We start from the raw sequence: 12,179 nt of genomic DNA on the forward strand, positions 1-12,179 counted from the left end.
CTGACACGTGTTGTCTAACTCCAATTGAGTTTACAATGTCTTTAAATGCCAATCCCAATGCATCTTTTTCATTATCTATGTGTATATTAAAATCACCAACAATTAGTACTTTATCTGCAGTCAATATTAATTCTGATAGAAAGTCCGCAAATTCTTTGATAAAGTCTGTATGGTGCCCTGGTGGCCTGTATACAGTAGCCAGCACAAATCTCAAACGTGATTTATCGTTTACACTATATATTTTTACATTAAGCACCAACACTTCAAAAGAATTATATTTAAAACTTGATTTCTTAGTGGTTTTGAAAATATTACTATAAATTACAGCAACACCTCCTCCTTTGCGTTTCAGATGAGGTTCAAGTTTATAACAGTAATCTTGCGGGGTGGACTCATTTAAAGTAATGTAATCGTTTGGTTTTAGCCAGGTTTCTGTCAAACACAGCACATCTAGATTATAGTCTGTAATCATATCATTAACAATGAGTCCTTTTGGAGTAAGGGATCGAATATTCAGCAACCCAAGCTTTAGCATTTGCTCATCTGTATTATAGCTGTTTTTTATTGGTTGAACATCAGTAAAATTTTACCCTTAGATGGGTTTGGACGTTTTTTGGATTTCCAAATTCGGGGAACAGACACAGTCTCTATATGATGATATCTAGGTGAAAGAGGCTCTATGTGATGGGATTTATCTGACCTTGGTGACGTGAGACAGCTAGCAGACGGTCGGTTAAGCCAGTCTGTCTGCTTCCTGACCCGATGCCCAATTTGTCATTTTTTATCTCTAAGACTATTGAAGGGTTACAAATTTAAGAATCTATTTCAGATATGCTTACTTACATAACATCATGGTGAAGAATACTGATTTTAGCATTTGAGGTTTTAATTTAGATTCCAATACAAACTGATAAAGTTTAGTAGACTGATTTCAGATGATTATTGAGTCTCCAGCAAGAGTCTCCTCTCCTGCCAGTCATGTTTTCTCTATTGTGTTTTAAATGAGTCAGATCACTGAGATTCTCACCTTTCAGCCTAGACGTTGAATCGTTAGGTTGATTGGATTAGCTGTAGGGGAGACTTTCACCTTTTGTCTTTAATGGCTCTGGGATGGCCCTTGGAACCGGAGTTCCTGGCCAGTATCAGCATTTGAATAGCTATGCTGATTCAATTGGACTGGTAGTGCTCTCAGAACTGAAATGAGTAATTTCAGTTCTGCAGTGTTGATAAAAACTCACCTGTAGCTTTCTAGTAATCCTGAAGACATTGATGAGCTTGTTCAGTTGTGTTAGATTGGGTGGGCACTAACCTTTGCAGGACCGAAGCTGATATCCCTGATATAACCACTGGGATAAAGCAGTTTGGAGAACAGATGGTAAATATCACATTCACAAATGTCAATGGTCAAAAAAGGCACACAATTTTGTACACTAAGTTAGAGCTTTGTCAGTATCTTGAAGCATTTGGAGGGCATAAAGAAACAGGTTTCATTTTATTTTTTGAACAATCACAAATTGTTTATTCATAATGTCACATGAACCTGTACAGCAAATGCATAGACAATTTCACTCCAGATTATTCAATAGAGGAAACAACACAGGCACGCCGGAATTAAGGCAAAAGGACATTTTCATTGAAGAGCAACTGGTCTTTCCACTAACCCTTTGACTGCACAGACCAGAACCTGTTCTTATCAGATGAAACCCGTGGGATCTCACGGAGAGCAGACGCGCCCATAGAACAGAACGCTCCTGGACGGGTTGTGGCGTATGAAGAAGAGGAACGGGTGATCGGCACAGAAGCGCTCGGGACGCATCAGACAGCGCATCATCATCACGGCACCGGTGGCCGCCGCCGCCTCCGTTCCTTCTTCGTTCACTTCAACAAACGACTTGTGCACCACCTTCGACAGCACCAGATCATTCCCGGGGGACATTCCTGAAAAATCAGCTTTCTGCGAGTCAAACGCATCCACCATTCCCAGGCTGATCAGAAGAGAGTTCATGTTATAGGTTTCCTCCATCTTGAATCTGGGCAGAGACACTTCAACTTCCAGAAGGTCCATCATGTCGGGTCGGGTCCACTCCATGAAGTTCTCGAAGCTCAGCGCGCTCTCCAGCTGGACAAGAGAGATCAACACAACTCAACACAGCAGATTAACTCAACACAACTCCACACAGCAGATCAACACAGCTCCACACAGCAGATCAACACAACTCCACACAGCAGATCAACACAACTCCACACAGCAGATCAACCCTAACGCCACACCTTCTGAAGGCCGGTGTTGTCGTCCTCCATGGCGTTGGGAAGCAGGATCAACATACTCAGGTCTTTTCCCACATACGGCAGCTCCAGAATCTGACAGTTCACGTCAGGAATGAAGGCCAGAGGAAACTTGGCCTTCTGGAACATCATCCGCACCGGCTTCGATTCATTCTGTCAACCAATGAAAACATATCGTCACTCTCACTGATATCACATGACTGTTGCTGTAAAATTCATCAAGAAGGAAACAACAGAAATATTACAATATTTCATGAAGAAAAGAAGAATACACAACACGAAACAGTCTGCCCTCCATCCAAGATAACCCTAACCCTTTCATCAGGAATGAGATTGATGACGACTAGAACTAAAAGATTCTTCCCGCTGTCCCACTAAACATCCCTGTAATCTGGAAATGTGTGTATGTCTCATCTATTCAGTTACATCGACCTATTTTATATACATTTACTCTGAAATATTTGAGAACTGCTGCCCAATTGTTCCCCATTTCTAAATTTAATATCAGGCTTTCGCAATGTTTCACAAGCTGGAAGATTACACCACTGTTTTCTGCAGAGCTACTTTACAGCTCAGTTGAACTCTTTTCATAACTGATGCACTTTACACAGCTATTGAACAGATATGAATCAACAGTGAACTGATTTCAGCTGAATAATGATGGTTTAATATCATTATTTTCCTGTTATTACTGTGAAGCTGCTTTGAAACAATCTGTATTTTATAAAGCGCTGTAGGAAAAAAGCTGACAAGGAAAGTTCATTTATATGCAGTAGCCAATCTCACACACAATGGTAATTAAAAAGCATATTAAAGAAAAAGATAAATAGACATTCAAGTCAAACCATGTAAGAAAGTTCACATTAAAAAGGTAAAATAATAATGTAAGAGCGTCTGAATCTGACCTTGTTGATCTTGAACTGCTCGTCTCGGGTCAGATCCTCTCTGAACTTTCTCTCCCAGTCGCCCTTGAAATACACAGCGTTTACCAGTACGAGTTTGGTCAGAGAATCCACGTCTCCTTCTGCCAGCAGGTCCTTGATCTTCTCTACGATTATAAACACACATTATAACTGACACAGCAGGAATTGCTCAAATCAAGTGAGTTTATAAGTAGTAGTAATGCAGCATGAAGTGATGTCGCATTAAAGACACATCATTGTGCTTTCCTTCCTGAAATTGTGTTAAATTTGTGCTTGTCCACCTTGTGTTTGCTCCTCCACCCAGCTGTTGATGTGCGAACGAGCCGAGTCCGCCTGACCGATGAAGTCCAGCGTCTCCAGATCAGCCTGATACAGGCCCTTCGTGTCACTGACAAACTTCTGGAACAACAAAGAGGAAAAATAAAGACGTACTGCACAAACAACTAAAACATGTAGAACCTTTTTTCACCATTTAAAAAAACCCAAACCTTTTTTTCACTTCACTTTAACTATTGTTAATCTGCCAAGGGTCTTCTTTAAAATCAAACCAAACTTCAGTCTGTGCTCCAAAAGTGATTTTTTGACATATTTTGTCGTCTAAGGCCCACAGAGCATCTTCTGTAAACTGGTGCATAAGAATAAAGCATGCAGATATATGTGTGTGTGTGTGTGTGTGTGTGTGTGTGTGTGAATGAACCTCAGTGAATCTGTAGCTCTTCTCTCCATACAGGCGATTGGCGAGACTCAGTGCGTACGGCGCCTCGGCTCGGATCATCTCGCTCAGGAGTTTACTAAAGCCAGCGTGGGTTTCAGCCTCTGCTCCGGCAAAATGCAAAGCCTGGAGACAAAAAGTCAATTACAGAAGTTGCAGATGTGATTATTCTGTAAAAAAACACTGAGAAATCAGACGATATGGAAGCATAAATATGGTTTCTTCAGTTCACAGACGGAGCTTTAATCAGTTTTTGCTGAAAATGTGATCAACATTATTTAATCAAAATAAACCATTTAATCAAACAAATGTTTCAACAGTCATTCTGCCCATTCAAATTTAGCAATAGGTGATCCTTTACCACCTCTGTGTGCCTTTGTAACCTCAACCAGAGAACCTCAATCAGAGCGGCTGAGTCCATAACCTCAACCAGAGAACCTCAATCAGAGCGGCTGAGTCCATAACCTCAACCAGAGAACCTCAACCAGAGCGGCTGAGTCCATAACCTCAACCAGAGAACCTCAAACAGAGCGGCTGAGTCCATAACCTCAACCAGAGAACCTCAACCAGAGCGGCTGAGTCCATAACCTCAACCAGAGAACCTCAACCAGAGCGGCTGAGTCCATATCCTCCACCAGAGAACCTCAACCAGAGCGGCTGAGTCCATATCCTCCACCAGAGAACCTCAACCAGAGCGGCTGAGTCCGTAACCTCAACCAGAGAACCTCAACCAGAGCGGCTGAGTCCATAACCTCAACCAGAGAACCTCAACCAGAGCGGCTGAGTCCATAACCTCAACCAGAGAACCTCAACCAGAGCGGCTGAGTCCATAACCTCAACCAGAGAACCTCAACCAGAGCGGCTGAGTCCATATCCTCCACCAGAGAACCTCAACCAGAGCGGCTGAGTCCGTAACCTCAACCAGAGCGGCTGAGTCCATAACCTCAACCAGAGAACCTCAACCAGAGCGGCTGAGTCCATAACCTCAACCAGAACGGCTGAGTCCATAACCTCAACCAGAGCGGCTGAGTCCATAACCTCAGCCAGAGAACCTCAACCAGAGCGGCTGAGTCCGTAACCTCAACCAGAGAACCTCAACCAGAGCGGCTGAGTCCATAACCTCAACCAGAGAACCTCAACCAGAGCGGCTGAGTCCATAACCTCAACCAGAGAACCTCAACCAGAGCGGCTGAGTCCATAACCTCAACCAGAACGGCTGAGTCCATAACCTCAACCAGAAAACCTCAACCAGAGCGGCTGAGTCCATAACCTCAGCCAGAGAACCTCAACCAGAGCGGCTGAGTCCATAACCTCAACCAGAGAACCTCAACCAGAGCGGCTGAGTCCGTAACCTCAACCAGAGAACCTCAACCAGAGCAGCTGAGTCCATAACCTCAACCAGAGAACCTCAACCAGAGCGGCTGAGTCCATAACCTCAACCAGAACGGCTGAGTCCATAATCTCAACCAGAAAACCTCAACCAGAGCGGCTGAGTCCGTAACCTCAACCAGAACGGCTGAGTCCATAACCTCCACCAGAGAACCTCAACCAGAGCGGCTGAGTCCGTAACCTCAACCAGAGCGGCTGAGTCCATAACCTCAACCAGAGAACCTCAACCAGAGCGGCTGAATCCATAACCTCAACCAGAACGGCTGAGTCCATAACCTCAACCAGAGCGGCTGAGTCCATAACCTCAGCCAGAGAACCTCAACCAGAGCGGCTGAGTCCGTAACCTCAACCAGAGAACCTCAACCAGAGCGGCTGAGTCCATAACCTCAACCAGAGAACCTCAACCAGAGCGGCTGAGTCCATAACCTCAACCAGAGAACCTCAACCAGAGCGGCTGAGTCCATAACCTCAACCAGAACGGCTGAGTCCATAACCTCAACCAGAAAACCTCAACCAGAGCGGCTGAGTCCATAACCTCAGCCAGAGAACCTCAACCAGAGCGGCTGAGTCCATAACCTCAACCAGAGAACCTCAACCAGAGTGGCTGAGTCCGTAACCTCAACCAGAGAACCTCAACCAGAGCAGCTGAGTCCATAACCTCAGCCAGAGAACCTCAACCAGAGCGGCTAAGTCCGTAACCTCAACCAGAGAACCTCAACCAGAGCGGCTGAGTCCCTAACCTCAACCAGAGAACCTCAACCAGAGCGGCTGAGTCCATAACCTCAACCAGAGCGGCTGAGTCCGTAACCTCAACCAGAGCGGCTGAGTCCATAACCTCAACCAGAGAACCTCAACCAGAGCGGCTGAGTCCGTAACCTCAACCAGAGAACCTCAACCAGAGCGGCTGAGTCCCTAACCTCAACCAGAGAACCTCAACCAGAGCGGCTGAGTCCATAACCTCAACCAGAGAACCTCAACCAGAGCGGCTGAGTCCGTAACCTCAACCAGAGCGGCTGAGTCCATAACCTCAACCAGAGAACCTCAACCAGAGCGGCTGAATCCATAACCTCAACCAGAACGGCTGAGTCCATAACCTCAACCAGAGCGGCTGAGTCCATAACCTCAGCCAGAGAACCTCAACCAGAGCGGCTGAGTCCGTAACCTCAACCAGAGAACCTCAACCAGAGCGGCTGAGTCCATAACCTCAACCAGAGAACCTCAACCAGAGCGGCTGAGTCCATAACCTCAACCAGAGAACCTCAACCAGAGCGGCTGAGTCCGTAACCTCAACCAGAGAACCTCAACCAGAGCAGCTGAGTCCATAACCTCAGCCAGAGAACCTCAACCAGAGCGGCTGAGTCCGTAACCTCAACCAGAGAACCTCAACCAGAGCGGCTGAGTCCCTAACCTCAACCAGAGAACCTCAACCAGAGCGGCTGAGTCCGTAACCTCAACCAGAACGGCTGAGTCCATAACCTCCACCAGAGAACCTCAACCAGAGCGGCTGAGTCCGTAACCTCAACCAGAGCGGCTGAGTCCATAACCTCAACCAGATAACCTCAACCAGAGCGGCTGAGTCCATAACCTCAACCAGAGAACCTCAACCAGAGCGGCTGAGTCCATAACCTCAACCAGAGCGGCTGAGTCCATAACCTCAGCCAGAGAACCTCAACCAGAGCGGCTGAGTCCATAACCTCAACCAGAGAACCTCAACCAGAGCGGCTGAGTCCATAACCTCAACCAGAGAACCTCAACCAGAGCGGCTGAGTCCGTAACCTCAACCAGAGAACCTCAACCAGAGCAGCTGAGTCCATAACCTCAGCCAGAGAACCTCAACCAGAGCGGCTGAGTCCGTAACCTCAACCAGAGAACCTCAACCAGAGCGGCTGAGTCCCTAACCTCAACCAGAGAACCTCAACCAGAGCGGCTGAGTCCATAACCTCAACCAGAGAACCTCAACCAGAGCGGCTGAGTCCGTAACCTCAACCAGAGCGGCTGAGTCCATAACCTCAACCAGAGAACCTCAACCAGAGCGGCTGAATCCATAACCTCAACCAGAATGGCTGAGTCCATAACCTCAACCAGAGCGGCTGAGTCCATAACCTCAGCCAGAGAACCTCAACCAGAGCGGCTGAGTCCGTAACCTCAACCAGAGAACCTCAACCAGAGCGGCTGAGTCCATAACCTCAACCAGAGAACCTCAACCAGAGCGGCTGAGTCCATAACCTCAACCAGAGAACCTCAACCAGAGCGGCTGAGTCCATAACCTCAACCAGAACGGCTGAGTCCATAACCTCAACCAGAAAACCTCAACCAGAGCGGCTGAGTCCATAACCACAGCCAGAGAACCTCAACCAGAGCGGCTGAGTCCATAACCTCAACCAGAGAACCTCAACCAGAGCGGCTGAGTCCGTAACCTCAACCAGAGAACCTCAACCAGAGCAGCTGAGTCCATAACCTCAACCAGAGAACCTCAACCAGAGCGGCTGAGTCCATAACCTCCACCAGAGAACCTCAACCAGAACGGCTGAGTCCATAACCTCCACCAGAGAACCTCAACCAGAACGGCTGAGTCCATAACCTCCACCAGAGAACCTCAACCAGAGCGGCTGAGTCCGTAACCTCAACCAGAGCGGCTGAGTCCATAACCTCAACCAGAGAACCTCAACCAGAGCGGCTGAGTCCATAACCTCAACCAGAACGGCTGAGTCCATAACCTCAACCAGAGCGGCTGAGTCCATAACCTCAGCCAGAGAACCTCAACCAGAGCGGCTGAGTCCATATCCTCCACCAGAGAACCTCAACCAGAGCGGCTGAGTCCGTAACCTCAACCAGAGCGGCTGAGTCCATAACCTCAACCAGAGAACCTCAACCAGAGCGGCTGAGTCCATAACCTCAACCAGAACGGCTGAGTCCATAACCTCAACCAGAGCGGCTGAGTCCATAACCTCAGCCAGAGAACCTCAACCAGAGCGGCTGAGTCCGTAACCTCAACCAGAGCGGCTGAGTCCATAACCTCAACCAGAGAACCTCAACCAGAGCGGCTGAGTCCATAACCTCAACCAGAGAACCTCAACCAGAGCGGCTGAGTCCATAACCTCAACCAGAACGGCTGAGTCCATAACCTCAACCAGAACACCTCAACCAGAGCGGCTGAGTCCATAACCTCAGCCAGAGAACCTCAACCAGAGCGGCTGAGTCCATAAGCTCAACCAGAGAACCTCAACCAGAGCGGCTGAGTCCGTAACCTCAACCAGAGAACCTCAACCAGAGCAGCTGAGTCCATAACCTCAGCCAGAGAACCTCAACCAGAGCGGCTGAGTCCGTAACCTCAACCAGAGAACCTCAACCAGAGCGGCTGAATCCCTAACCTCAACCAGAGAACCTCAACCAGAGCGGCTGAGTCCGTAACCTCAACCAGAACGGCTGAGTCCATAACCTCCACCAGAGAACCTCAACCAGAGCGGCTGAGTCCGTAACCTCAACCAGAGCGGCTGAGTCCATAACCTCAACCAGAGAACCTCAACCAGAGCGGCTGAGTCCATAACCTCAACCAGAGAACCTCAACCAGAGCGGCTGAGTCCATAACCTCAACCAGAGCGGCTGAGTCCATAACCTCAGCCAGAGAACCTCAACCAGAGCGGCTGAGTCCGTAACCTCAACCAGAGAACCTCAACCAGAGCGGCTGAGTCCATAACCTCAACCAGAGAACCTCAACCAGAGCGGCTGAGTCCATAACCTCAACCAGAGAACCTCAACCAGAGCGGCTGAGTCCATAACCTCAACCAGAACGGCTGAGTCCATAACCTCAACCAGAAAACCTCAACCAGAGCGGCTGAGTCCATAACCTCAGCCAGATAACCTCAACCAGAGCGGCTGAGTCCGTAACCTCAGCCAGAGAACCTCAACCAGAGCGGCTGAGTCCGTAACCTCAACCAGAGCGGCTGAGTCCATAACCTCAAGCCAGAGAACCTCAACCAGAGCGGCTGAGTCCGTAACCTCAACCAGAGCGGCTGAGTCCATAACCTCAGCCAGAGAACCTCAACCAGAGCGGCTGAGTCCATAACCTCAGCCAGAGAACCTCAACCAGAGCGGCTGTGTCCACACTTTCAAGAATCGGCTGAAGACGCATCTTTTTCGGCAGCGCTTGATCCAGTAATACTAATACTTTCTCATCTTTTCTATTTATAAAAAAATTAATAAAACAATGTGTGCATATTGTTGTCCTATTGTTAGTCTCACTGCTCTATTGTTCTCATTTGTAAGTCGCTTTGGATAAAAGCGTCTGCTAAAGGAATAAATGTAAATGTAAATTCAATATGTTAATTCATCTAAAAAAGTTGAAAACAGCTTTTCTCTTTATGACTTGATTTACACACACTGAGCTGATAACAGAACATTTCATAACAATTTACTGCCTTTCTGTGGTAATAAGGACTCCCAGACCTACAGCTCACCAACCCTGGAGTCAAAGTACAGACTGAGAGCAAAGCTGCGCCTCCATGAGCAAACACAGCGTCACGTGACGTGATCTCTCTCTAACCCTAACCCTCCATGAGCAAACACAGCGTCACGTGACGTGATCTCTCTCTAACCCTAACCCTCCATGAGCAAACACAGCGTCACGTGACGTGATCTCTCTCTAACCCTAACCCTCCATGAGCAAACACAGCGTCACGTGACCCACATGTGACGTGATCTCTCAATGCGACTCAACAAACGCGATCATGAACACACCACATTAACAACATGTTAGTGTCTTTGCTTCCTTTATTCTGCTGTGAGTGTGTGTGTGTTCTGGTGTGTGTATGTGTGTGTGTGTGTGTTCTGCTGTCAGTGTGTGTGTGTTCTGCTGTCAGTGTGTGTGTGTGTGTTCTGCTGTCAGTGTGTGTGTGTTCTGCTGTGTGTGTGTGTGTGTGTTCTGCTGTCAGTGTGTGTGTGTGCGTGTGTGTGTGTGTGTGTGTGTGTTCTGCTGTCAGTGTGTGTGTGTGTGTGTGTTCTGCTGTCAGTGTCTGTGTGTGTGTGTGTGTGTGTGTGTGTGTGTGTGTTCTGCTGTCAGTGTGTGTGTGTGTGTGTGTTCTGCTGTCTGTGTGTGTGTGTGTGTGTGTGTGTGTGTTCTGCTGTCAGTGTGTGTGTGTGTGTGTGTGTGTGTGTGTGTTCTGTTGTCAGTGTGTGTGTGTGTGGGTGTGTGTGTGTGTGTGTGTGTGTGTGTTCTGCTGTCAGTGTCTGTGTGTGTGTGTGTGTGTTCTGCTGTCAGTGTCTGTGTCTGTGTGTGTGTGTGTGTGTGTGTGTGTGTGTGTGTGTGTGTGTGTTCTGCTGTCAGTGTGTGTGGGTGGGTGTGGGTGTGTTCTGCTGTCAGTGTGTGTGTGTGTGTGTGTGTGTGTGTGTGTGTGTGTGTGTGTGTTCTGCTGTCAGTGTGTGTGTGTGTGTGTGTGTGTGTGTGTGTGTGTGTGTGTGTGTGTTCTGCTGTCAGTGTGTGTGTGTGTGTTCTGCTGTCAGTGTGTGTGTGTGTGTGTGTGTGTGTGTGTGTGTGTGTGTTCTGCTGTCAGTGTGTGTGTGTGTGTGTGTGTGTGTGTGTGTGTGTGTGTGTGTGTGTGTTCTGCTGTCAGTGTGTGTGTGTGTGTGTGTGTGTGTGTGTGTGTGTTCTGCTGTCAGTGTGTGTGTGTGTGTGTGTGTGTGTGTGTGTGTGTGTGTGTGTGTGTGTGTGTGTGTGTTCTGCTGTCAGTGTGTGTGTGTGTGTGTGTGTGTGTGTGTGTGTGTGTGTGTTCTGCTGTCAGTGTGTGTGTGTGTGTGTGTGTGTGTGTGTGTGTGTGTGTTCTGCTGTCAGTGTGTGTGTGTGTGTGTGTGTGTGTGTGTGTGTGTGTGTGTGTGTGTGTGTTCTGCTGTCAGTGTGTGTGTGTGTGTGTGTGTGTGTGTGTGTGTGTGTTCTGCTGCCAGTGTGTGTGTGTGTGTGTGTGTGTGTTCTGCTGCCAGTGTGTGTGTGTGTGTGTGTGTGTGTGTGTGTGTGTGTGTGTGTGTGTTCTGCTGTCAGTGTGTGTGTGTGTGTGTGTGTGTGTGTGTGTGTGTGTGTGTGTGTGTGTGTGTGTTCCTCACCCGGCTCATCTGAGTCGCCGTGTCTCCTCCAGCCCCGAGCGACAGCATAGAGAGCGCCGCAGAGATGCTGAGAGGAGAATAAAACACATTCCCTGTCGCGTCTCCTTCACTGATTCTCTGGAACAGATCGAGGGAAAACCGCGTCTGCGCTGCTGACAGATGATCCATTCTCACACACTGAACACAAACACAGACACACCTTGGTATTAACTACTTCATAAATAATGAAAATGAATGTTATATTTCAACTTTCACAGTTCACACTTCCTCATTCTCAGCGCCTCGTCGTTCTCTGCGCCCATTGGACGAACTACCACCACAAACGACTGTGATTGGCCCAACGCTGGAAAACTACATGTAAAGCATTTCCATGTACAGGCGATCAGAAACGTCGTATTTTTGCTGGAAAAGTAACTTAAGAAGTTCGTTAACAAGACAAAAGGCGTCTATGTTAACATCTTTAACGTTTTCATGAAGTATCTTAGTTTTTCAGCGTGTCCTTCTGTATAAGGCTTAACGTTACGAAACCAGTATTAACGTTACTTATTAATTATCCAAATACTTTGCTTAATTGTTGATCTGAATCATTAGTTACTCACATGCTGTGAAATGAGACTTCAGTCGAGGAGCTTCAGAAGAGAATGAGTCGCTAGAGATTCTGATAGCAGACACACCCTCATGAACGAACACACACACACACACACACACACACACACACACACACACACACACACACTAGCGTCACGTCTTTCATTGTACAGTGTGACGCCCCTCTC

At 47.8% G+C, this 12,179-nt stretch overlaps 1 protein-coding gene across 2 annotated transcripts; it reads right to left on the reverse strand.

Moving 5' to 3' along the window:
• Positions 1-1,473: 1,473 nt before the first annotated feature.
• On the reverse strand, positions 1,474-12,128 carry serpinb1l3 (serpin peptidase inhibitor, clade B (ovalbumin), member 1, like 3). 2 transcript variants are annotated; one of them, XM_082184291.1, is made up of 7 exons: positions 12,003-12,128; positions 11,404-11,580; positions 3,907-4,047; positions 3,491-3,608; positions 3,192-3,334; positions 2,272-2,439; positions 1,474-2,119 (listed from the first exon to the last, which is right to left on the reverse strand). In XM_082184291.1, the coding sequence occupies exons 2-7, from the start codon at positions 11,569-11,571 to the stop codon at positions 1,715-1,717; spliced, it is 1,143 nt and encodes a 380-aa protein (XP_082040417.1). In that variant the 5' UTR covers positions 11,572-11,580; positions 12,003-12,128; the 3' UTR covers positions 1,474-1,714. The 2 variants fall into 2 exon arrangements, with proteins under 2 accessions (XP_082040417.1, XP_082040418.1); XM_082184292.1 differs by having other exon boundaries at positions 11,404-11,572; positions 12,003-12,127.
• Positions 12,129-12,179: the final 51 nt, after the last annotated feature.

This window comes from Leuciscus leuciscus (assembly GCF_965113295.1).
Source record: "Leuciscus leuciscus genome assembly, chromosome: 11".
Taxonomy (NCBI): Eukaryota; Metazoa; Chordata; class Actinopteri; order Cypriniformes; family Leuciscidae; genus Leuciscus; species Leuciscus leuciscus.

Coding starts and splice junctions, on each gene's coding strand:
- serpinb1l3 (XM_082184291.1), bottom strand. CDS start 11,571: ATGGATCATCTGTCAGCAGCGCAGACGCGGTTTTCCCTCGATCTGTTC. Junction 4,048..11,403: donor CGGCGACTCAGATGAGCCGG/GTGAGGAACACA, acceptor TTTTGTCTCCAG/GCTTTGCATTTTGCCGGAGC. Junction 3,335..3,490: donor GGTGGAGGAGCAAACACAAG/GTGGACAAGCAC, acceptor TTATAATCGTAG/AGAAGATCAAGGACCTGCTG.